Consider the following 25,734-nt stretch of genomic DNA (forward strand, 5'->3'; position numbering starts at 1 on the left):
GATTTTAGCGGTCTTCATTCATTTGCTGGACCGTTAAAAAGGTGTTATTTATTTTATATTTAATTTTAGTTTCAGTAACAATTTATTGTTTATTTAATCATAAAATAATACAAATTTAAAAAATTCCAGTTTTCAATGTTGTTTAATAATGTAAATGCAACAGAATTTTGAATAACTGAAGGGGTTACACTATTTTGGATAAATGGATTTTTGGATAATCCAGAAAGTTAATTTTCAGTGTAAAAATACAAAGAAACATGTACATCTGAAATACATTTATTGTTGTAATTACAGTATTGTGCGCATTGTAACTGCATTGAAGATAGTCCACTACTTTTGTTTGTACTTTGAAAATAATTCCATTTCATACATTCCAGAAACTTTTTGGTCATCAGTTGTATTAAGTTGGTAACATTGGAGAGAAAGCATTAAATGAATGTTGCAATTTTTCAAAAATCTAAGATGTGATGGGGCATTGATTGGGATTTCTTAGTAAAGTAAAACTACATTAAAATTCATAAAAGAATAAATACTGTTGTAGAATTAAGTATAATAATACAATAAAAAAAATACAGACTGTTTCAGTTAACTCCAATTACAGTTAGTCAATATTCAGATAATCAAGATTCTACTGTAAATTAAATATTAATATAAAGTACCTGAATGTTTCCAAAAATTTCCTCCAATATACTTGTCATTAATAAATCTCTCAATAAGTTTGGAACTTGTTTACCTTTCATTAAGAAAACCTGTTTAAAAAGTATTATATAATACTAATCCAGGCTCAAAATTTTAATTACATAGTTAACATTTCAATATATTAAAATAATTTTAAAATGCAATTTTTATATTCCCTTTAATTTTTAAATTTTTGTTTTATTTCATATTATGCAGTGTAACCACAATTTATGAACATACCTCATTTCCAAAAACTTATAAATCAAAATCTTGTAAATAGGTACAAGCTTTTCTATTATTTCTTATGGCCAAAATTTATACTTTGTTCCAAATACCAAGTCAGCCTATCCATGTCCTCCAATTAACATTAAAATGTTACAAAACAATTACTTGCCTATTGCTGATAAATAAATAATTGTTTTAAAAATAACTGCCATAATATGAAATAAGAGAAGCAAATAAGACATAAAAACTAATACATATATTAGTTATTAGATATTTCTTTAGTTAAGTGAGAATTCTGACAAGATCCCTTCAGCATTGTGTAAAAATTCACAGATTTGTATTTGGAGTGGAGAAAATTACAAAAGAATGCAAGAAAGTCTCAAGAGATTTTTAAGCACCATAAAGAAGATTTTCAAAACAATCTGGACAACCTGATTGATATCACACATGCAAATGCTTTACAATCCATCAAATTAGATGAAGATAGAGTCTTTATATTGCAACAGAGAAAAGCCATCTTGCAGGTGTGGACCAGAAACTTGCTGAAAATGAAAAATGGTCAAGGAAAAGGAAACTTGAAGAGAAGAAAAGACAAAGTAAGAAATCAGTAGTATCCACCACTTCAGCTGTACTTCCTCTTTCATCATCTGAAGATGGAGATGGCATATTTTTCAGTTCAGATGAATGCAATGATGATGAGTCTTGTTTGCAGTTTCTAGATGATACATCAAGGCAAGAATACTGCAAGATGAGAACCAAAGATTACTGACAAATCAGTGGCTGCTTTAGACAATGAAGAATTTCCTATTAATAGATCTTCCATTCATCAAATCAGGCAAAAGAAAAGAATGGGATGAAACCATTAAAGCTGCATTTAATAATGCACTTCTGACTGTTCACTGGGATGGTAAGCTGTCAATTGCATTGAATGTTAGGGAATCAAAAGAAGAAAGACTCCAGATAGTCCAAATGTTATAGTTGGAGACAAAGAGCAGCTCATAATGCTCCAAAATTAGAAAATTCTTCTGGTAAAGAGCAAGCACAAGCTGCTGGGAATACAATAATAGATTGGAATTTGGAAAATTACGTAAAAATTCTTTGTAGTGATACAACTGCCTCAAACACTGGCCACTTCAATGGTACATGCATCTTTATTGAACAAAAATTAGATAGTGAAGTATTTTTCCTGTCATCATCACATCTACAAATTAGTCTTACAAGTGTATTTGAAAGCAAAATATGTGAGGTAACAAGTAGTCCTGACATACCTCTCTTCACATAAATAAGAGAAAGTTGGGAAAATGTTAATGCTAGTAATTTTCAAAGTGGTAAAGATTATGCAGAGTTTTTCAGTGAATGAGAACTTCAAGAATTATTGGACTTTTATATAGCTGAACTGCAGAAAGAAATGCCAAGAAGTTATTATCATGAACTTATAGAGCTATGTGTACTATTTTTGAAAGGTGACACAGAAAATAAAAAAAAGTCTGTCCTCCCAAGGTTATGCATCAAGCTCAATGGATGGCAAGAGCAACTTATTCTCTAAAAATTTTTCTCCTAGAGTAAAATCTTAAACTATCCATCAGAGAATAGGAAGCTTTACGTGATATTTCTATTTGTTATAACAGTTTAATTAAGCCATGGTTTAAGTGCAGTGCAGCTATAAAAGCCCCTAATCAAGATCTCTGCTTCTTGAACTCCTTAAAATCATATGAAGTGAGAGATACAACCATTTCTACAGCAGCTTTAAAGAAGCATAGCCAACACTGTGATATTTATCTGAAGAACTACTTTAGTGCTTGATATTTCTTATGAAGAGATGGCATGACATTCAGGTCACTGATTTTGATTAAATTCTGTGAAGTTATAGTGCATCCCCACAACTGACAGGTGTCAAGCAGTAAGGAGCAATACTCAAATTAAATGAGAAAAGTAAGGTTGAAAATTGCACATCACTTAAAACCTTTAGAATTCCTGTCATTAGCAGAGTAGTCAGTAGCTTGCTGGGGATATGCTGGTTTTGTAATTGTGAGGTTGGTGTTTTGAATCTTGGTGCTATCAATATTAATATATTTTTTTTCTAAAACTATAATTTTCACTTTATTCTTGGTGTTTTTAAAATTATTATATTTATTTAAAATTATAAACAACATTGCTAGACCCGATATATTATAAGATTAGACACCAACCAAATGCCAAAATTCTATTGGGCTAGTTTAAGGCTAATTACTAAATGAATTACGTAACCAATTTAGCTCTAGAGGTAAGCATTAAGCGCCATCTCGTATTAACATTAATAATTATAAATAAATTAATTAATTAAAATAATTTAGAACAGCTGGGAGAAAAAATTGGCCCAGAATATTCAAAAATAATTTATTTAAAATTATTTTTGAATATTCATGTACANTTTATTTAAAAATTATTTTTGAATATTCATGTACATACGGAATTCATACTAACATTTATGATAGCACGAAGATTCACATGACAGGATTTCTAAAGGTTTTAAGTAATATGCAATTTTCAGCCTCAATTTTCTCATTTAATTTTGAGTATTGTGTCTTACCTCTCAGTTAATGGGGATGCACTATAACCTCACTGAGTTTGATCAAAATTGCTGACCCAAATGTCATGCCATTCCCTCGTTAGTTATTGAATTTTTATTGTTGCTTAATATCCCCACCTCAATCATTCCTCATACTCAAGTTTCACGCTCAAGTTGGCATAGGTTAATTAATTAATGTCATCCTATCAGAATAAAACTTTATATTTGAGTAATTCTGACCAAATGCAAAAAATTTAGGAGTGGGCACAAACATTTTGACAAAAAAAATTTTTTCATGAAAATAAGGGACACCTTAATATATATATACAGTAGAGCATTGATTATCCAACTCTATTGGGGACTAGGGTTGGTTGGATAATTGAAAAGTTGGATAACCGAAAAGTATGAAAAAATCCATTATTAGTGTAGTATATTATTATATCCCATGTAATTAGTATATTAGTATATCGCTATTAACCTACTTCGCATTGAATTTCCCTCCATGTTAAGCCTAACAAAAATTTTTTTAAAATAATAATCGTCGCTATTGTATCGTTAAAAATTATTATTAAATTATTTTATTGCTCACAAAACAAACAACCACTCATAATTACTAGTGTTTCAATGAATAGTATATTCGGCCTCAGGCCGAATACTGGATATTCGGCCAGGAGTGTGGCCAAATAGCCGAATATTCGGCCATACTATTCAGCTCAATTAACGCGTGTACGAAAATTGGCGCGCAAACCGCATTATGGCAAGGACCCTACTCTCTATTGGCCCTCTGTCACTATGCTTCGCCAATCTCGTTAATTCTTGACAGTTGAAGCGGACAGACACAAGCGTCATGGCAGTATGTGATAAGTGATGATATCAAATGTGGATAACAATGAAATGACCTACACATGTAAATAACGGAAAAAGAACAGAGAAAGACCGCGAAGTGAAAATGTGAAAATAAATACGAAATTGAGTTGATAACATAATCGAACAAGTTGAGGCAGCTTATTGGCGCGAAACTTGTGGCCATGAATGCCAAACAATTGTTGTCATAGACTTCGGAAAGCTTAATGCTTGTAATGAAAGTCACTTAGTGTGCACAGGCGAAAGCCTGGGGCCGTTCGAGCTACCAAGCTGTCTTGAATATGTGAAATCATAACTGTGACTGATATGGACACCCTATCTGTCTCTTTTCTCCGCTATCACCAGGCTCTGAGTCACGTAATTGTAAAATGGGAAATCTAGGACAGAAAAGTGATGAATCGAAAGTATCGTGAGCATGTATTATGATGTATGCATAGGCATATGTGGACTAGAGCCAGGGCCGGATTAACCCACTTTGGGGCCCTAGACATTTTCTTCTTCCGGGTCCTCTCCCGGCTCTTTCAATTAATAAATCTTGTTACTATTATAGTAGAACCTCGATTATCCGGACTAATTGGGGATGAAGGTAGTCAGGATAAGGGGAAATTCGGATAATCGAAACAAATACTTTAATTTGTCTTTTAATGATAATACACGTTTTCTTTTCGATGACATATTGGTAATATTAAAAATAAATACTGTATTTAAATCGTGATCAAATTTTCAAGAAACAAACGTTTGTATTATATTGAATTTGGACTACTATTGGCCAAAGCTAACAGACTATCTATTGTTTAAAAGGTCCTCTGGTGGCACAAGAAGACGGATTTTATAAAATAAAAAGCAGTTGAAACTGCATTTTTATGAATAAAAATTTGACAAACTATTTATCGTTTTATGATGAGTAAAATTTTTTCGTCGCATTCGCGGCTTTTAAGTAATGCGTAAACCTTCGAGGCGCGAGGCCCTTCGGACCGCGAGGCATAGGCGGTGGCCCACGTCGTCCATGCCTTACGCCGCCCTTGGTCATAGAAATGATGTAATTTGAATATAAATTATTTATAAATACGTATGTCAAGTTATATTTTTATTACGACGTAAAATATATTTAAGAGTTTACGACCACTGTGCTGGGTGAGACGTTGTTGAAACAAAAAAAGTTATGCATTCCATCACGTACATAAACAGTGTCGTAATTCGCCAAGTGCAAATTCGTAAAATTTTTGTTTATGTTGAACAATCCGGATAATCGAGGTTCTACTGTATTTCTATTAAATTGCATATGGACACTGCATCTGCTTTATAAAAAATAAAAGCAAAATTATTTAAATTAACAATATTTCACAGGATTTAAGAATACATATAGTTAATATTATTCTTATCGCTATAAAGAATATTCTAAATTATTGGGAGTTTTACTTTCAATAAGAAGAAACATAATACGAGGGTTGTTCAAAAAGTTACCGAATTTTATTTATTACAAAAAAAAAATACTTCACATACAATTTATTTGTCAGAGTCCCCTTCAAAGTAGTCTCCTCCGCAGCATATACACTTCCACTTTTTGAAAGTCCTGGAAAGCTTTTTCCAGAAAGCTCATAAGCTCCTCTGTCTTTTTTTTCTATCTCTGGAATGGTGGCAAATGTTTTTCCTTTCAGCACGTTTTTTAGTTTGTTGGAGAACAGGAAAAAGTCGCACGGGACCAGGTCAGGTGAGTAGGGTGGGTGGGGATGCACAGCGGTCTTGTTTTTGGCCAAAAACTCATGTGTTCTGAGGGACAAATGAGCCGGCGCGTTGTCGCAGTGAAAGAACCACTCGCGGTTCCTCCAAAGTTCGGGCCGTTTTCGCCTGATTTTGTTTCTTAGGCGATTCATAACACCAGGTAGTACTCTGTGTTGACTGTCTGGCCTGTAGGTAGGTATTCGTGATGCACAACCTCTTTGCATCGAAAAAAAACAGTCAACATCACCTTAACATTTGAGCGAACGTGTCGAGCGTTTTGGGGCGGGGGCTGTTTCACCCACCCGTGGGAAGTTTCCGTGAAGGATTTTCCGAGTTTCACACAGAATTTCACAGAACAACTGTGTTCTTTCAAAAAGCTGATTTCCGATTTTTCGCCAAATCCCAAAAACACCACTTCACATAAACGGCCGTAACTAACCACCAAAACAAAATATCAACAAACGGGTTGAAGGAAGTTACTCGGGAGGTTTCCGCGGACACAACGTTTCCAAGCGAATTAAAAATTAACAAACTGGAGGCGCGCTATTTAAAAAGTTCAGGTACTTTTTGAACAACCCACGCAGGCCTACATTTCATTTAGATTTTAGAATTCACAATAACCATATAAAAAGCAATATGTTTTTGTTTATTTGTTTATTATATACTGTTGTCCAACAGAAAAGTAAACTATCTTATTTACAAATCTTTTCAAAATAGACAGTTTGACCGGGCCCTCCTAAAAACCGGGCCCTAGACATTTGTCTCATTTGTCTATGCGATGATCCGGCCCTGACTAGAGCGATAGAGGAAAAAGAAAGAGCACTTAAAAAGAAGGATAGGCAGGGTCAGACCCTCACTGTCAGATGTGCAACAATTCTCGAACGAATAGGTGTGTACGTGTGCTGATCTTTGTAATTATAAATTGTGAATACATGTGACTAATATTATTTTCTTTTTTATTTTGTGCATGTTATAAGTTATAAATAAATATAAACAAACAACACTAACCTGATAACATTAAATCTAAATACCAAAATGATTAATTTACTGTGTTTTTGTTATTTCTTACTCCTGTTTTTAGGTATTCGGCCGAATAGTGATTAAATATTCAGTATTCGGCCAAATAGCGAAAAATAGGCCGAATAGTAACCAAATATTCGTTACATCACTAATAATTACAAAATTAAGCCTCGTTTAAATACTTGCCTCCCTTTCATGGTCGAGCCAGGTTGCCAGCTAAAACACGTAAAAGTACTATTAAAGTAGCCAAGACATAGCCAAATATTGTAGCGCCACATCACTAGCGGACATTTGAATTTGCCGACTAGAACGCAATCAGTTAACCAAGGTGACGGTTAGTCGGGGGTCAGATAATCGATGCTCTACTGTATATACATAACAGAGCATAAATGTTATAAGAAATTAATTTATTATAATAATTAAATAGTACCAGAAAATTAATACTTACATTTCCTAATGATCTTTCTATAACAAAAGATAAGTAAAGAATCACAAGAACATTATTAACAGCATCATCATGTTTTAACATGTTATAACATTTCAAAAAAATCTGCAACATTTTATAATTATAATTTTAATTAAGTACTTAAATTAGCTTAGATTACATTTATAATATATCTTGTAAAAATTTTTTAAATTCTTGAATCTTGAATAAAAATAAATTATAAAATATAATACTTCTTTATTGTTAGTCCATGTTAAATTATCGGATAACTCAAAGAATTGTTCTTCGGTCATTTTTTCATAAGTATTCTTAACATGTACAAAAACAGGAGCCAAATGACTAATGGCTTCTTCAAAAGTTATAGAATCCAATTGCTTGTTGCCTATAAATTTAAATTGTAAATTTAACAATACAGTTTTAATAAATAGCAAAATATATACATATTGACATTAAATAAAACTAGGCTTATAACATTTATTTGCATTTTTCACCGGATGCTCGCCCTCTGGCATTTAAAAACAAAACTATTCTATCTAGGTCGTTTGATTCATTCTTGTGTATTATCAGCAGTAAAGATGAATAGCGATAGAAAAAGCAAAGCTTTCTGTTGCATTCCAAATTGCAATTTCAAAGCCTTGCAGGAGCCCAATATAAGTTTTCGTCTATTCCTACATGAAAAATAGATGATTATTTGGAAATTGGTTATATTTATGAGCTTGTCTGAATTCTGAAAGAGTGTATTAGACTGTTAAGAATTGGCAGTTTCCCAATTATCTAGCTTTACATGAACAAGTTATGTTGTCAATTTTAAGACATATTTTCTTAAAGTTTAAAATTACAGTAATTTTGTGTGAGACATAGGATTGGATTTAAGCATTTCAAAGCCCTAAGCTGAACTCTGTAAGTCTCCTTACCAACCCATCACAATTTTAGAAGTCAATCATAAAGAGAAAAGAATTAAATCAGACTATGTCTCTGATTCAATAAGGATATTGGAAGAAAAAGATGTGAGGTTTCACTAGTCTTCTGTTTTATAACTGAATTTATTTAAATTTTTATACCCATTCCATTAAAAATCTTTTTTTAAATTGGTTTTATCAATTTTTTTTAAAAAGACCTTATGCTAATTCTTAGGAAAAAAAAATTAATGAAATACTACACAAAATAAAAAAAAGTAAAGTATATTTTGTTGGTTTGTAAAAAACTGTTTATTACAAAATTTGACTTTAATTTTCTTTTTTGTACACATGTTTGAGGCCCCTTGAAAGTCAAAGCCCTAAGCAACAACTTACATAACTTTTTACTTGTAAATCCGACCGATAGGACAATGTCAAAGCTGATGCTTTTTAACACAAAGGGCACGAATATGTATAGAATGATCTCGCTCACTTGTTTTGATACCATATAATGACATGTCCCGCTAGCAATAATTGTTCTCCTATAAAATTTCTCGATAAACAGCTACAAGCAGCATATATAGAGGATTTGATCCCGGGATCTCGAAAATCGGGATCCCGGGATCCCGACACTTTTCAGTCCCAAAATTTTCGGGATTAGGTTTTCCTAATCCCGAGATTTTCGGGATTGACATCATTTTAAAAAAGTTGCAAAATAGACTGTATGAAGCGAAACGTTCAGTGCCAGTGCTTTTAACAGAATTGCTTGCCTATCATTTTAATATAAAATATGAGAAATTTTATTCCAAGCAAGCAGCAGAAATTAACCTAGCGGGCTTGCGATGCTTGCTTGGAATAAAACTTCTTGTATTTTGAACTAAAATTATAGGCAAGCAGTTCTCACTGGGTTACTTGGTAATATACTTCATTTTTGTATTTTCGAATTTTCGCGGGCGCCAATCGATTTTCTGGCGCAGTCGAGAGCACTACTCAGTGCGTTTTACCTGTCAATGTGTCAGCCATCTTGTTTTGCCAGTGTGGTTAATATAGACCCGACGCCTCTCGCTTAGGGGGGTCGACCTTAGGTGAAAAGGTTACGACCCCCGCCTTGCCCGTGATCTGTCAGGATGATGCGAGAAAGTCTTTTTACGTTTGGGAGTAGTGGTTTGCTGGATGCTGAGAGACTCACACAGAGACCGAATTTACAAAATTAACGTGTTTATTTTTAGAAAGGCATGCTTACAATGATCGAAACAATCGGGATTGTAGCCTTTACTCCTACAATCCCGATCTGTGTCGACCGGACTGTTTTCTTCCAACCTCCCCGTGTCCTCGAAGCTATAACTAGAACGGGCTTATAAGTATTTACTAACGATTCCTCCAACTTCCATCAAACCTAAACGCGTTTTCTCAGCAGCTGCATATATGTGCAACAAATTGAGAAGCAGACTTGGTGATGAGACACAGGATGCGTTGTTATTTCTCAGATCATATTTTCGCAATTCAAATTAGAATGTTCCTATTAGATTAGTTTTCTTTATATTTAAGAAAAATGTGACTGATTAATATTATTTTTAAATACTTTTTGCTAAGAAACTTACTTTACTACCTACTTACTAGGTTGTTATATGAAAGTAGTCTATTTAGTCGATGTTAAGAGAGATTTTTGTTAATTTTCAACGTTTATTTGCATAGTTTGTTACATAAAGGTTTTTTCAATTTATGTGAGTTTAAAGAGATCTCAGTGATGCTTAAAAAAGAATAAATTTAACATGAAGACTGAGTGATTTTAAGTCTGGTTAGTCTGACTCTGAGTCTGATTAGTTAAGAGTGATTAAATTAGCTAGGTGTATACTGTAAAATATGTTGATTTTTGTCTAAATTTTGATTTGTTGATTTCTGTAAGATTTTCTTATTTTTTATTAACCCTTAATACCGAAATAATCCCGGGATCCCGGGATTGACTAAGTATAATCCCGAAATCCCGGGATTAGAAATAAGGACAGGGATCGAATTCCCTAAGCATATATCATTATATTAGACAGTAATATATGATTAATTTTACATTAATAGTTACAAGCAACCCAGATAAAGTAGCCATTTTGTAAAAATGCAGCACCCTCTATAGTTCATGAAAAACACAAATAGCATATAGTAAATTTTAAAATAATCTAAGATAATATTTATCACATGCTCAAAATGTTCATAAGAAATAAACCATTATATGGTATTAAATAAACAATTAAATAACAATTTAAATTAATTGTTAATGTTGAATGTGAGAAGTTAAGGTGCAAATTTTCTTTAAAAAAAAAAAAAGACTAAAAATGTGATGGATTTTTGTGAGAAAAGGGATTTAAAAAAGTGCTCCTGAAGCATATAAAAGTAAAATCATTTTATTGTGCATAAAAGTATACATATAACACAAAACTTGAGAAAATGATAGAAAATTCAAATCAATTGGACACGTTCAGAGTCTGATCCATCAGTTTCATGGTTTACAAATAGAAAAACATTGTACTTATAAACACAAGTTGTTCTACATTCTCCAAGATCAGTTATCGATAGTACAAAAAGAGTGAATCTTTGAACTATTCATGTTGAGATGATCTGTTATCAACAGATTTGAGAGGAATGTATTTGGTTTTTGCTAAAACCTTCAGTTTTTTATGACTGAAGGGACTCAGGAATTATATTTTGAATATCCATATTTTTATTCAGAGAATGATTCAGTTTCTGTAAAGCAAATTCATCAACTAGTTTTTGATATTTTTAAAAATCTCCCACTACTACTCAGTAGATGACTTTCTCAAGCTTAGATATTGAACTACACAGAAACTTATATGAATAAATAGTGTAACATTCCTTTAACACAGACTCTTGAATTTCATTGCAGCCACAACAGATTTTCATCTAGTTTAGCAATGCATACTCCCATTAATGAAAAATTTTCAGCATAAAAACATGTCACTTGAATTCATGTGGCCACCTGGAATTTTAGGAGTGGCAAGCCATTATATCTTTATATAGATGTAAATTCACAAGACATTTGATCAAAGCCTTTTTCATTTCTGAAATGAAATATGACCCAAGAAAATTCTGTCCTAGCTGCTTCACATACCCTGTTAAGGCAATGGACAGGACAAGTGACAATCTCAGATTTGGTTTCATCAACTTTATATTTGAGAATGCACTTGGCAGGTATGGTGCCTAAACTGTTATAAATAACCAAACTTTTTCATATAGAGTGGCAATGTTTCACAATCTGGAACATGTATCATTGAAGGTATACATAACAGGTGTAAAATTTGTCTTTTGTAATCTGTACACTCTTAATAGTAAGAGTTGTCTTGGTTCCTCTATTAATGGACCAACAAGAATATTCAGCATATACCTTTTTTAGCACATCCATTGTTTTATCCAAAATAAAAAGACTGAATTATTTCCTACTTCCTGAACATTTTTGAAAGTTGCTTCATACGCAGGTTACACATAGCTTCACTTTAGCATGCTTTGGTCAGGAATTGAATGCTGGTATACTTTTTAGAAAGTTTTTGAATGCAGAATGATTTACCTTATTAAAAGTAATCTCTGACTGTATTAAAGCTGTAGCCAGTTCACATGAAAATTCAACCTTCTTCTTTGCATTGTCTCTTGCAGAATTCAATAATACGAAAATAAAACTCTGTGCTTTCTTTCTTTCTTTGTTAGAGATATGTTTTGCATAATTAATATGCTGCTTAACTTGTGAAGAGAAATGCTTTTCATCCAAATTTATGGTAAAACACAAATTTACGGTAAAACACAAATTTACATCTCAAAATACTATCATCAGTCATAATTTCTTTATCATTAAAATTATTTACTAACTCCTTCAGTTTTGACTTTGGTATTTTCAACATTTTTAAACTAGTAAACTGTCATGTCACTTCCATCCCTTTCTCACTTTTGTGAACAATGGAATTGTCCTTATTATTTTACATCAGAGGAAGATTTATCAAAATAGCAAAAAAAACTATTAATTAAAACTTTAATTTCAGATTTATAAACAGAATTAGAAAATATACAAAATATTCTCAACAGTAAAAAAAAAAGAAAAAGAGAGAAATAATACCCTTCAAAGAACCAACCTGTAATATTTTGAAATAGTCCTCTATGCAAATAACAAAAAGAAGGAGCACTTCAACTTCTCAATTTTTGTTATTGTATATTGTAAGTAGAGATGTTCTGATTAATCATTTGCTAAAATCATTAATTGCACTAACTGGCTCCTCAACTAATTAATTGTAATTTAATAATTTTTAATTTAAAAAATAATAAACATTAAGAAATGATGTCCAAAGAAACTATAGCTTTATCAATAACATTAATAATTTCCCAGAAAAATTAAGGCAAGACATACAGTTCGCAGAAAACTGCTAATATTTGTATTTGTGTTATCAGTCTGAAATTTAATTAACAATGACTAAACAAATTTTAGTAGTTTCCGATTAATGGGATGCCAACCAATATGTACAACAACAGGTAAGATTCAAACTCTAAATGAGAGGTTTCACACAACCACCAGAATTGTTGACCTTTTGCAAGATATTTGTCCAAAAGTCAGTTTTTAACACGTATCATTCTACTGCCTTTTCTACTGCATATAGACATGCGTCTCAGTACTCACTATTGCTCGCACCTCAGCATCCAGATGGAGTGGGCCTAAAATTATATAACATCAAGTACACCACAAACAGTCAAGTGGGCTACTCAAAGCTGTCACAGTCACGTGGGCTAAATTGTTAAACGCGATAGTCTTCTGGCATCCCATTAACCAAAAAGAACCTAAATTTTTAACAATTAAAATATTTTAAATTAATTAGACAATAATAACTAACCATTATCACTTAATAAATCCTTCATTTTTTCCCAATTTAAAGTTCCTGTATGTTTAAGTACATCTCTTTCTTCACAGCTGATTGCCAATGAACATAATATATGATGAACAGGTGGAGATAAACAGGTTTCAAGAGAAACCCAGTTTTCTTTCTCAGGTGTACACATCTGTATCCTGTCAAGATGAATAAATTGTGCTGTAATCTAATTTGTTTTCAAACAAAAATACCGGTACTTGCATCTTATATATTCAGTTATATAAACGAAAACATCTCTAATCTTAATTTTTATAGAGTTAAATACATTAAAAGTCTACGTAGATCTTAAATCGTTTATATCTTGATTCAGTTCAAGTCAAATAATTCTCTGTATAACTTCAGGTATTTTTATATATTGAGTTAAATAATCTTATCTTCTTGATTACATCTATTTGCTTAACTTCTAAACTTATCTGACGATTTTAGCAACTTCATCAATGCACTCATTGAAGACAAACGTAAACAATCTGTTACCGAACACGTGCTAACGTTAATGCTAAAAAGATTGATTATTTCTAATAAAGCATGATGTAAATTTTCAATAATTTTACTTTCTACTGTTTGATTTATAACTTTTTATATAAATTTATAAATAATTCATATTCTTTTTCTATAAACAAAGAATTTCATCATTTCTTAATAGGAAAACCGAATATACCTATAGTCACATGCACGGTTCTTAAAATAAAATATAGTTTTTCTTAAAATAATTCTAATAAAACATTTTNATATATATATATACATATATATATTCAATTTTGCTTAGCAATTCTATTCTGATATTATTGATCCTGATTTGCTTTTAAACGACCGGATGGCCAAGCGGTTAAGGTGGCAGTCTATCGCTCTGTAGACCCGGAACTGAACCCACACAAGTCGAAAAACCTCAGGAATTTTTCCTGATAATCCGATCCGAATATATTTGGGCCCATCCCTCATCATTCAACCGTCACATTGTGGGTCTGGCGGAACCCATAATGGGCATGCTAAAAAGGCCTTCTTGGTGCCTATAGGGCGAAAAAAGTTTTTTTTTTTTTTAAATTTGGACTTATTCACTAGTGGCCAAGTGAATATAACTACTGAACACTGATCGTTAGTCACGGATTCGCATCTGACCAACGGGCTGGATGTGAGGAGTTAGATACGTGAATAAAATCTTTCTAGGTTTAATTCACTTATCTAACATCTAAATAGACCCAGTTTCCCATAGAATGTCCTCTCGGAATACAGCTCTCTTTGGCAGATCGGCCTTGTGTTTTGTTACACGAACCCGTCAACCAATCAACCAACGAATTTGACCGGGACTTAAACTCGGATCCCCAGAAAAGCAAGCTGACGCCTTTACAGTCTGAACAATCTATGGCCTGATGGCCGATCCGTCAAGGTGACAGCCCACCGCTCTGAGGAACCCGGGATAGGATCGAAAAAATCCCCAGGAATTTTTCGGGGGTTGGTTGGGCCCGTCCTGATTACCCGGCTACCCCATTGTGAGCCTGGCCGAACCCATAATGGGCTTACTAAAAGAAGCCCTCAGTGCCCACAGGGCGAAAAGAAAAAAAAAACAATCTGGTCATCAAATCCTCTATTTCTCAGCAATACCGGCGCTCAGTACGAGGAAAATATATTTCTTTATTTAAATTATTATTTTCGTTACATTTAATTAATGTATTTATTGTTATGCCAAATTGATTTTTTCGATCGAGAGGCCCCATAATGTCGTCTTTTTTTAAGGCTCTCATGAAGCATGTTCCATCTGTTTTCAATTATTTTTATCAGCCAATAAAAGTTTAAAAGACAAATTCGAATCTTCAAAGTAGGCAGAATATTTATACGGTCGGTTTTCGCAACAATTCAAGTTCGATTGAACTTTCATGGATAAAAAACTCAACGCTTATTTGTCATCTCTCACTCAAGCCGATCAACCAGCTTAGGAGAGAGATAAGGAGTAATGGTCTATTAAGAATCAAGCAACCACTCATAGGCACGGATAAAAATTGAGATTGATATATTCAAGTACATATACAATGGCCGGATGGCCAAGCGGTCAAGGTGGCAGCCTACCGCTCTGGGGGACCCGGTCTCGAATCCTAACGGGTCGAAAAATCCCCAGGAATCTTTCGGGGGGTGGTCCGTTCGGATATGTCGGGCCCCGTCCCTCACCACCCGGCAGCCCCATTATGGGCCTGGCCAAATCCATAATGGGCTTGCAAAAAGAGGCCCTCTTAGTGCCCACAGGGCGAAAAGAGTTTTTAAAAAAAAGTACATATATAGTAATACTGTACCTATATAAATAAAAATGTAAATGTTCGTTTGATCAAAATCTTAAATCTCCGAAAGTTCTTAACCGATTGCTTTGAAATTTTAACGCAACGTTTCATTCGAATACGCGCAACGTTGTGTCAAAATTGTTTTAATATTATATAGATGTCGAAATTCCCCCTTCCCGCGGGGGAGAGGAACAAAATTAAGGCTTACCGTGAAGAGCTGGTCTTCTATTATTCTATTTTAGATGCGGTTTGTTGCATTTTTGATTGCGTTTTAATAGGGTACGTGGAGAGAATGTACACTAAGAAGGGATTTTTCCCTCCAGCGAAGAGTGTTATACATTTATAATAGATACATTTTGAGACACAGCAACGCGTGGCCGGGTACAGCTAGTATATATATAATTTTTTTATTCCTTTATTTTTAATTTATTCCTATATTCCGTGTTATAAGGGAGTTTATTGCTATTCGCTTTTACTCCGGAAGGGAAGAAGAGACAGCAGATGGATCGCAAGGCGACGGCAGAGCCGGCCTTATAGAAGACGGCCTTCTATTCCTTTATTTTAAACTATTTCTATTATACTGACATTTAAGATAACTATAATCATGCTCAACATAATTTGGCGCAACCCACAATTTAACCAGTCATAAGGTAAGGAGCGGAACCAAATATCAATGTATGCAGGTAAATTTACACATGAGGAATTGACTCGTCTAGGTCTCGAATTCAGGTCTTCCAGGGTGATAGCAGGGGCAGGCCGAAGAGATAAGTGTTTCTTCCATCTCGGCTATCCGGCTAACCAGACCGGCATATCGTTTAAACATTTCTGCCTTTTTTTTTTTTTTTTTTTTTTTAACAAATCAATCAATCTTTTAGTGTTGATATAGGCCAGCCTAATTACCAAGGCGGCAAAGGTGTCAACCTACTTCCATGGAGGACTCAGGATCGACTGTAGGCGAAAACGTCAGAATTATTCTGTGTGGTCTGTCCCGGATGTGTTGCCCACGTGACTTCCCTCCCTCATAATTTCGATGATTAAATTTGAATTCTTAGACTAATATTTTAATTAGACTTTGGAAGACTTGAAGATAAAAAGTTATAAGCATAAAAGTTATACTGAATTTTATTAGCGCTAGTACTGATTGATTTTTGAGTATAATAAATAGAAAATAACAAAATTAGTAAATAGAATACGATGAAAAAGTACTGTAGGGTCTGATGAAAAATAGAATCTTTTTATGTCCATTATAAATTCGGTCTTACCAATGGTGCGGCCGAATTTGCAGATATGTTGCAATAGACTGAATTTATTCCACTTTGAATCGGATTCACTGTTGTAAATCCTATTCAAAGTGGAATTCGGATACCACAACAGATTCAAGTTGGCATTTTGATCGATTAATTAACTTGAGACACTATGATTTTATCAGTTGATCACTTAGCCGAGGCGGCCTAAACAAAAAGTTAACCTCATAAGATATTATATAGAGATGTATCAGATTGTCAATAGTCTTATCTACGATACATTAAAAATTCTGAAAACAGTATAACATACAATCCAGCAGATGTAATATTTAAAAGAATTTGAAACTTGTAGAATGACAATTCAAATTTAATTGCACTTGACGTCATTGAATGGAACGGTTCAAATAAATACAGTACAAAGTAGCATTACCAGTTTTTGTATCAATATATCGTGCTCTAAATCCGACCGGATGGCCGAGCGGTTAATTAAAGTCTCAGCCTCTCACATTGGAGGATCTGGAAACGAATCCAGACCAATTAAAAATCCTCAGTAATTTTTCGGGTGTGGTCTGTTTCGGATATATCGTTTTATATTCTTCATCACCAGACCGCTCTGGTTAAGGTGGCAGCCTACCACTCTAGGGGACCCAGAATTGAATCCGGAAATCCCAGGAACTTTTCGAGGGATAATTCTGACTCGGATATACCGGGCTCCGTCCCTCTTTACCTGGCCGCCCCATTGTGGGCATGACCGCATTATAATGAATCTGAAAAAGCCCTCTTATTACTCACAGGACGGAAAGAATTTTAAAAAATCTAATATCTAATCTTTAACTTTAAAAACAAATAAAATTACAACTCTGGCAGTTACAATCACTGAGCAAATAAATTTAATAAAACATAATTTATTTTCATTTCAAATAAATATTTAAACAGCAATCTTTTTCACGAAAGATAATTCTTTAAGTTTTATAAGATTTCAAACAACGAGTTTGTGGGCCGCCTTCAAGTAATTTCCCTGTCTTATTTCGATTGCCATTTCGCCCCGTATATAGTTTAAACATTCCATGACTATTCAAAATGTACGAAATGATTAAACAAATCTGATTTAACTAAAAATCGTTCAACTGTAAGTTTTGATCAGTTGAAATCACACAATTGCTTTTACTGTTAAAAATTAAATAAGCTTTAATAAAAATTCGCGATAAAATTTTGTCTTATTAGCAATTGTATTTATAATACAATATTATTTATTAATAATATTTATTTTTTAATTACTTAAAAAATAATAATAATTAAAAATAAAAGACAGTAAGCAAAGTAGCGATTAGAGCGTCGTCAACCGTCCGAATCAGTCTTCAGATTCTGTACATTTCAGATAGGTATCAGTAGTATTGATTCGGACATTGAAAAGAGGAGTGTTACGCGGAGAAAAATACAATTCACTAGCAATTTAGTATAGTGAAGAGCAATGTTAAAATCTAAACCATCTGTAAATATAGTATAGATTTTACTGACGCACCGATGAAAACTGACGATCGACATCGTTGGAATAGGCTTAATTGTTTTGAATGTGAATTACTTCGTTTTGCATTTTAATTTCAACTCATCACATTTTTTTTTCTTCTAAAATTATGGATGTAGTCTTGTTGTTGGATTTTTATAGTATCAGATGATAATATATTGGTGTGATAAATATTCAAGATCGATTTCTTCAGCTTATATCTTATCTTAAAAATTTTTACTAATTATTTTTTAATAATTGTCGAACGAAACGATGTCGTCGCATTCTGTTTCTTCGACAACATTTGTCGATAAAATAGATCCATTCAAGAAAGGATCACTAAAAAGAAAGCAAAAAAAGTCTCAGGGATCGTCCCGATACAGATCAACCAATGATGTAGAGTTGCAAGCTCTCCCACTACTCAAAGGTAAATGTTGATAATTATCTACATTCATTTCTATTTATTAGTTATAAAAATTTTATAATACAAATATTAGTTGAATAAATTATTATAGTTAATAAATTAAGGTAGTTACTATATTCTTTTATTGTTTTTAATATTGTAAAACCTACACTGAATTAAATAGATCTGATCTTTGCCTTTTCATCTGATTTGTATGTATATAATACTGTTATGGTTAAAATATGTTCGTTGTAACGTGAATCGGCATAAAATTTGAATAAAGTTATTCCGTATAAATAGCGACGAATGATGCGAGTTTTTAAATTTTATTTCTGTATATGTTAAAACTTTAAAGTTTTAATTAATGTTGTTCTAATAATTGATTATAGAAGGAAAAGAAATCTATTGTGTAATTGTGTGAAACTAACAATAATTTAGTCTATTTTGTAAAATAAACATCTGAATTTTCTTAAAAATAGAAATGGTAAAATGATGACAAGATTATATGGGATGTTCTACTCAAACATCCCACTCAAACATCCCTAGTACTATTCTGTAAAATCTGTTTGTTTGGATATGTGAATAAAATTTGTTGGAGAATGTTGGTAAATACTCCAAGTTTTGTGTGCTTGTGCTCGAAAGGGTCGCTGTTGATGCATGATGGCATTCTGGACCTCAACTGGGACCATGTGGTCTAGATTGTGGAGGTCCCATTTTTGGTTCGCCTAATCACCTGACATCATCTCTGAACTTTTTCTTTGTGTGTGTGCCAAGGATTGTGTATGTTATAAAAGTGCTGGATGTGAGAGCCCCATGTACGAGAATTGTGGATGCCATTAACAGCAAGACTTCTGACATGCTACGTTATGATGCATTTTCCATTCTAATGTACTTACCACTTCAGGAGGATATGTGGAAATGTACAGTACTGATTTAATTTAGTATGTAACATTTTTTAGATGCACGTTCAATTACCATTGTTTACAATACTATACTCACATTTCTTCTTCCAAAATTAATCCACAAAACTAGGAATGTTTGAAGGGACACCCTATATTTTCTGTTGATGCTGTTAAAAGATATAATTTTTATTATTACAGTATTAAATATAAATAAATATATATATATATATTTATATTTATGAGCTTCTCTTTTATTTTTGTGTAGAATATTATTAAAATCTTAGGGAATGATGCCTTTTTTTTTGCAATTATATATTTAAATGGATAAGATTCAATGTCTGAATAAGGTGTTTTGCATCCCCAAGAATTGTAGACCCCTATACAAGCAACAAAGTCAGAAACTGGTATACTACTTTCTACTTTGTACTAACATCAAGTATTTCATGAACACTCAAGTTGACTACTTAAAGTCAGCATAGTTGTGGGCTAAATAGTTAAACATAATAGTCTTAGTGGAATGATCCAACTTGCGATCTTGCACGAACTGATTTTGGGAGCTATATCTCGCAAAGGGTTGTTTGTAGAGATATGGTTTTTTTTACTTTTTTGCTCCTATGGATATGCTGTACTAAGCTCCCAACCATCTCATTCACAGCTTGAATTGAGCTTTTACATGAATAAAATAGTATTTTCTTAGCACACTGTTGCCATTGAGAACACTTTCAGAGGAAAAAGGTTGTTTTATTGGTGTGAACAAATATGCATTTTGGGCTTAACGCCCCTCTTCAGTCTTATTATAACATATTTATCAGTAAATTGATTACAGGTTTACAAATTTACAGAATGCATTGAAAAAATTAGGATACGCATATAATGGTTTATATAATACAACTTAATTACCTGAGATAAACCAGTTAAACCAACATGACTCGTAAGAAGATATACACATACAGTGGTTCCTCATATAATGTACTTAATCCGTTCCAGGTGCACGTCCGTTAAGCGAATAGTCCGTTATACGAAACGCATTTTTCCATAGAAATACGTGTAAAAACATATAATTCGTTCCGCGGCATAAAATAACCATACTGTACCACAAAAAAAAAAAATGAAAATGGAGCGGTCATCAATTATGCAGGGTAGTCAGATGTTGTGAGGTGGAGGAACACTTTCTTCACACATTCATACAGATACAGACTTTTTACACATTACAGTGGGTCTTTTTTTTATTGTTTTTTAATCGGATTCAGATTCAGAAGAGGCTACCGAAGCTTGCGGGGTCAACTCCTCTTGTTCCATCCTTTGTTTTTTCCCTGCTGGCTTCTTGAAAAACATGTCCAAGATGGTCTGTTTCTCTCTCTTCTTCGACACCAGTCAGAAATGACGGGCAAGGGAGTCATTGTAGAGATCATTGATCCTGTTGGCCTAGGCTCTGTTTGGATAATGAGTGTTGGTAAACTCTTGAACCTCTCCCCATTCGACAAGGAAGTTTTTGTCAACTTTCACTCCTTCTGATGATTTCTTGTATTGTTTCAATTGAAATCACTTTTCTGTTTTTTTTAGAAGCCACGATTTGAGCAACAGTTGAATAAATGTAAATACCCTGCACTGAGGTGATGTACGTAATAAACAAGGGAGCGAGCCTAATCCCAACGGGAGCTCTGTACTTCAGATATACTGAATAATATATTCTAATAATACTAATATATTATAAAAATAGCAGATTGTCATTGGCAATGGCAAAAGAGTGGAAACATCATTCGCACTTGTTCGTAGAAAGTCCATTGTTCGCAGCCAGTCCGTTGCTCGAGTCACGTAACGGCCAAACAGAAAGTCGGTTATTCGCAGCGTCCGTTATATGAGGCACCACTGTAGTTGAAAAAGAAAAAGGAGATAAAAGTTCTTTTGGCTCCACACATATACACATTAGGATAGTATAGCATGTGCTAAAATAAAGAAAAGGGGTAAACTTAAATCTAAAATTAAGTATATATTAAGAGGTGGAATTTTTTAAAATTAATAACGGAATACCTGTAGGGTGTGAAATAATTCTGATGAGATGTACAGAGAACATAGACAAGATATGAGAGGTTAAAAAGAAGTGTAACATTGATCCTTGTAACATACACAGAAAGTTTGGTGTGACTTGCACAGTGGGGTATGATAGAGGGAGGTATCACCCCTTTTTTTTATTGTAGCACATGTTATACTATCCTAATGTGAATGTGTGGAGCCAAAAGACTTTTAGCTCCTTTTTCCTTTTTCAACTAAGTGTATATCTTCTTAAGAGTCATGTTGGTTTAACTGATTTAGCTCAGGTAATTAAGTTGTATTATATAAACCATTGTATGCATATCCTAATTTTTTCAATGCATTCTGTAAATTTGTAAACCTGTAATCAATTTACTGATAAATATGTAATAATAGGACTGAAGAGGGGCGTTAAGCCTGAAATGCATATCCGTTCACACCTGTGTGATAAGTTCTCAACAGCAACATTGTACTAAGAAAATACATATAATAGAGAACAACAAGCAACCAAGATTTAATAAAATTGTATTTAAAAAGTAAATTTACTGTTAATTAATTTTAAATATTTAAAACATTAATTTTCTAAGTTGGCATTAGTTCTTGACATTAATTTATCCTTTCTTTTTCAGTTATTATATATCATTGCTATAAAATTTAAAGAATTTCAGAAATTTAAAATTGAAGTATTTATTTCATATAGTTTATTTTGAATTTTAACATGAAATCTATCTCATTTCCATATTTCAATATAATGTTAAGTAGAAAATTGTTGTGTTGGAAAGATCTGATTTGTGAATTTCTGCTTGCTGATCTTGATATCCACAAGTTTCCAGAGAAGGTTTATGTACTTTTCTGTACCATAGTGCCTCTGTCTCACCACTATTAAGATACTGCAAGAACTGCAAAACTGTAGAATTGAGAATATAATTGATTTTGAAATTACTAATAGAAATTCATTCATAACATCCACTTTGTTAGAAATTGTAAGGGTTTTTATATTTTAAATTATAAAGAAAATATTTTCAATTGTTTTTACACAAGTTTAAATTTTTTCTAATGCAAAGAAAAAAGTGTACTACATGCATTGTGGGGAAATATTTTTTAAAAGTGATAAAAATTTAAAGTAAAATTAAGAAAACCTGAATCCTATTTTTTTTGTTTGTTTGTTTGTTTCTAGAAAATAATTGGCAAAATTGGCTTCTGTAATTTTACTAATATTTCACTGTTATTATCTATCCAGAAATATTTATATCATTGTTTAATTCATAAAGTAGTCCAAATTATTCACAGAATATTGTGAATTAAGTCTAATGCAAAGTTTTTGGAGTTTTTCATAGTTTCTTCTACAGACTTGTATATTCTAATTTATTTTCATCAATTAGTATGATAAAATTGTGGAATAATGATATGAGAGAATGCCACCTTTGGAATATCCAGCTATATTTGAATATCTATGATTACCAAGAAGTGCTTAATTATAAGTGTGTTGATTCTAATAATTATTTTTCAAGTGGTAACAATTTTAATTAATTAATAAATTATCACAAAATACACAAAACATTTGTCACACAAAATATTGTCACAAAACACTTGTGTTCTTAAGACAAATGTAGAGCCATCATAAAGCTCTATCTGCAAGTAATAGTTCTGTATGGACTTGTGTCTTATGATGGCAAAGTTACTTATCTAGCTGGATGTACTGTACATGCATGGCATTACCCATTCTCTTCTTAAATTTTCATCACAGGGAAATGAATGTAACTGGAACGGTTGAATACATGGATGATCTCGATGCATCATGTTTTCGTGTACATCCAATACAGCTTCAAACCATTTATAAAGAACACTCTGGCCATTATGGCATCCAACCACTGTACAATATTTATAAGAATTTGTTTTATAAGGCATGTCACCAATAAAAAACTAAAAACTGCAGGCCTACACTAACAACTAGCAGTATTTTAATGACTGCCAAGACATATGGCAGAATTCAAAAACACATTCTGGAATCTTGTGGATATACTTACCAAACTATTAGAGAGGTTGCAGCTGAAGTTTTCATCACAAAAATGTGAACATCAAACGTTGAGCACTACCATCCTGTAAGTCTAGAATGGCGTAAGGAATGTCAAGCATGATTCCACTGATGTTTCAAATGCCATTGTCAAACTTCTAGGCTTACAGGATTGCGGCGCTCAACGTTTGATGATCACGGTTTCACAATAAAAACTTCAGTCACAATCTCTCTATTAATACTGTTTCTAGTGACTCAAATTATCTTAATTTTTAGAAAGTGAAGTAAACAAGTGATATTAAAGATGACTCTGTAATTAAATTCTTTGAAATATTTTGAGTATTTATCTGTGTTAATAAGTTATTAAAAGTGTTCTGTCACACTTCTGATTAATAATTTTTTCTGTAAGCAGGACATCATTAATTTTAATACTCTAGCTTAGAATGATTGTGATGCAAGTTTTAAGTCAAAATAAATTGTTCATTATTCCAAAGATTCCAAATTTGTTAAGTTTAATAGAAACACCAAAAAACAATTTGATTAATATAAATAAGCACAAAAGCTAGTAATCCAGTATGAAATAAACTCTATTGGTTACTTCTTGTTTTTATATTAAGTTGAATTTTTGCCACTCTTCTATGTATGCAATCTTCTTTACAGAATTAATGAGTTCCAATGTATTTAAAATTTATATCTTTAGTTCTGTTCTATCTGTTATTCTAATAAACCTGAAGATGACCTTAGAGAAGATTGAAAACATTTTTTTTAGTAATAAATAATTCATTTCATACTGGATTAGTCAGTTTTACTTGAAAAGACATGGAGCTCATCTCTAACAGATTTGATTGCAACAATGTTTCTCTGTTGCTTTTCTTCTATTGTAGTTTGTGATTTTAATGACTATCATATCAGGTATTCGATTCAAGTTATAAATAAATATCACTTTTGGAATTATTTTGTGAAGTTATTAAAATTCTTAAAGTGAAAGTGGATAATTTGTAAATAAATTATTCCTCAGACAACATTGAAAGATCACATTGAAGACTTAGAATTTTTATTGTAATTTTAATTTTTGTTTGTATACATTTTGAATGTAGACTGTTAGATCTTTTTAGTTGTAAATTAAAATGCTTTATATATACTATACAACAAATATATACATTTTTAAAATATAAAATAATAAAAAAGTATATCTAAATTTATATATGACTATATATACATGTTTTTATAATAAATCATTTTATTTTAAACAAATAACATTCTGTATTAAAGGTTTGTAACATTAAAAGATAATGCAAATAAATTAGTAGTAACAAGGGGACCAGAGATAGCCCTTTCCAATTTGTCAAAGTTTGATTGATATATATATATCCTAGTACAGTAGAGCCTCAAAAACTCGGCACTCCGGATAACTCAGCCACACCCTGGCAGGGCAAAAAAATCCTTGGTTAATTAATTTTCATGATAAAGACAGCTTTATGCCTCATAAAGTATTTTTTGATATCTGTCTTATCAGGTAAATTACTGTACACAGTGTATTCATTAATTTTCATTTTCATGTAGTAAAGGCTCTATGCCTTCATAAAGGATGTACTTTTCCTTTGTTTAAGGGTATTTAGGCAGTTTATTCTCTGTTTTATTTTCAAGTAAACAATACATACAAGTACAGTACAGTATTTTCTGAGGAAACACTCATACTTATTTTTTTTTTAACCCCATTCCCAATAACCCGGCATTTTCACAAACTCGGCCACCCTTCGGTCCACATTAGGCCGAGTTTCGAGGTTCTACTGTACTATCCTTCTAGTAATTTATAATAAAGCTCAAATGTAACTCACAAACATTTACAAGAAAAATGAGTTAAAAATTTTCCAGATACTTTATGTACTGTGTTATATGGATAATATGTTAAAAATAGTAAAGCTAAGTGGATAAGGTGTTCAACTACTATACTATACATTGCAGGTTCAATCTTACTTTATTTTAATGTTTTTTAATGTGTATTTGATTATTGTGTAAATTATTTTTCAAATTTAATAAAGAAAATTGGTATTT

General features: G+C 32.4%; 2 protein-coding genes across 2 annotated transcripts in view; one reads left to right on the top strand and one right to left on the bottom strand.

Annotated features, from left to right (window-relative positions):
- Positions 1–191: 191 nt before the first annotated feature.
- On the bottom strand, positions 192–14,033 carry LOC111631521 (endoplasmic reticulum membrane-associated RNA degradation protein-like). The gene is made up of 5 exons (XM_023375777.1): positions 13,973–14,033; positions 13,279–13,451; positions 7,736–7,884; positions 7,506–7,607; positions 192–749 (listed from the first exon to the last, which is right to left on the bottom strand). Exons 2-5 carry the CDS (start codon positions 13,442–13,444, stop codon positions 639–641), a joined length of 528 nt encoding a protein of 175 aa, XP_023231545.1. The 5' UTR covers positions 13,445–13,451; positions 13,973–14,033; the 3' UTR covers positions 192–638.
- Positions 14,034–18,167: 4,134 nt separating this feature from the next.
- Positions 18,168–25,734, top strand: part of LOC111631503 (serine/threonine-protein phosphatase 2A 56 kDa regulatory subunit epsilon isoform-like) — a 44,876-nt gene continuing 37,309 nt past the window's right edge. The window contains exon 1 of the mRNA XM_023375758.1: positions 18,168–18,756. Within this exon, the coding sequence (XP_023231526.1) occupies positions 18,603–18,756 (154 nt within the window). The 5' untranslated portion in view covers positions 18,168–18,602. The remainder of the gene's footprint in view (positions 18,757–25,734) is intronic.

The sequence above is a fragment of the Centruroides sculpturatus genome, unplaced genomic scaffold (genome assembly GCF_000671375.1).
Source record: "Centruroides sculpturatus isolate CEXI.00-Female unplaced genomic scaffold, Cexi_2.0 scaffold692, whole genome shotgun sequence".
In the NCBI taxonomy this organism is placed as follows: domain Eukaryota; kingdom Metazoa; phylum Arthropoda; class Arachnida; order Scorpiones; family Buthidae; genus Centruroides; species Centruroides sculpturatus.

Bases quoted from the DNA above. Each gene is read 5' to 3' on its own strand.
- LOC111631521 (XM_023375777.1), bottom strand. From the start codon at position 13,444: ATGTGTACACCTGAGAAAGAAAACTGGGTTTCTCTTGAAACCTGTTTA. The intron at 7,885-13,278 runs GTTAGTTATTAT...TTAAATTTATAG, and splicing joins GGATTTATTAAGTGATAATG to GCAACAAGCAATTGGATTCT. The intron at 750-7,505 runs GTAAGTATTAAT...CTTTTTAAACAG, and splicing joins TAGAAAGATCATTAGGAAAT to GTTTTCTTAATGAAAGGTAA.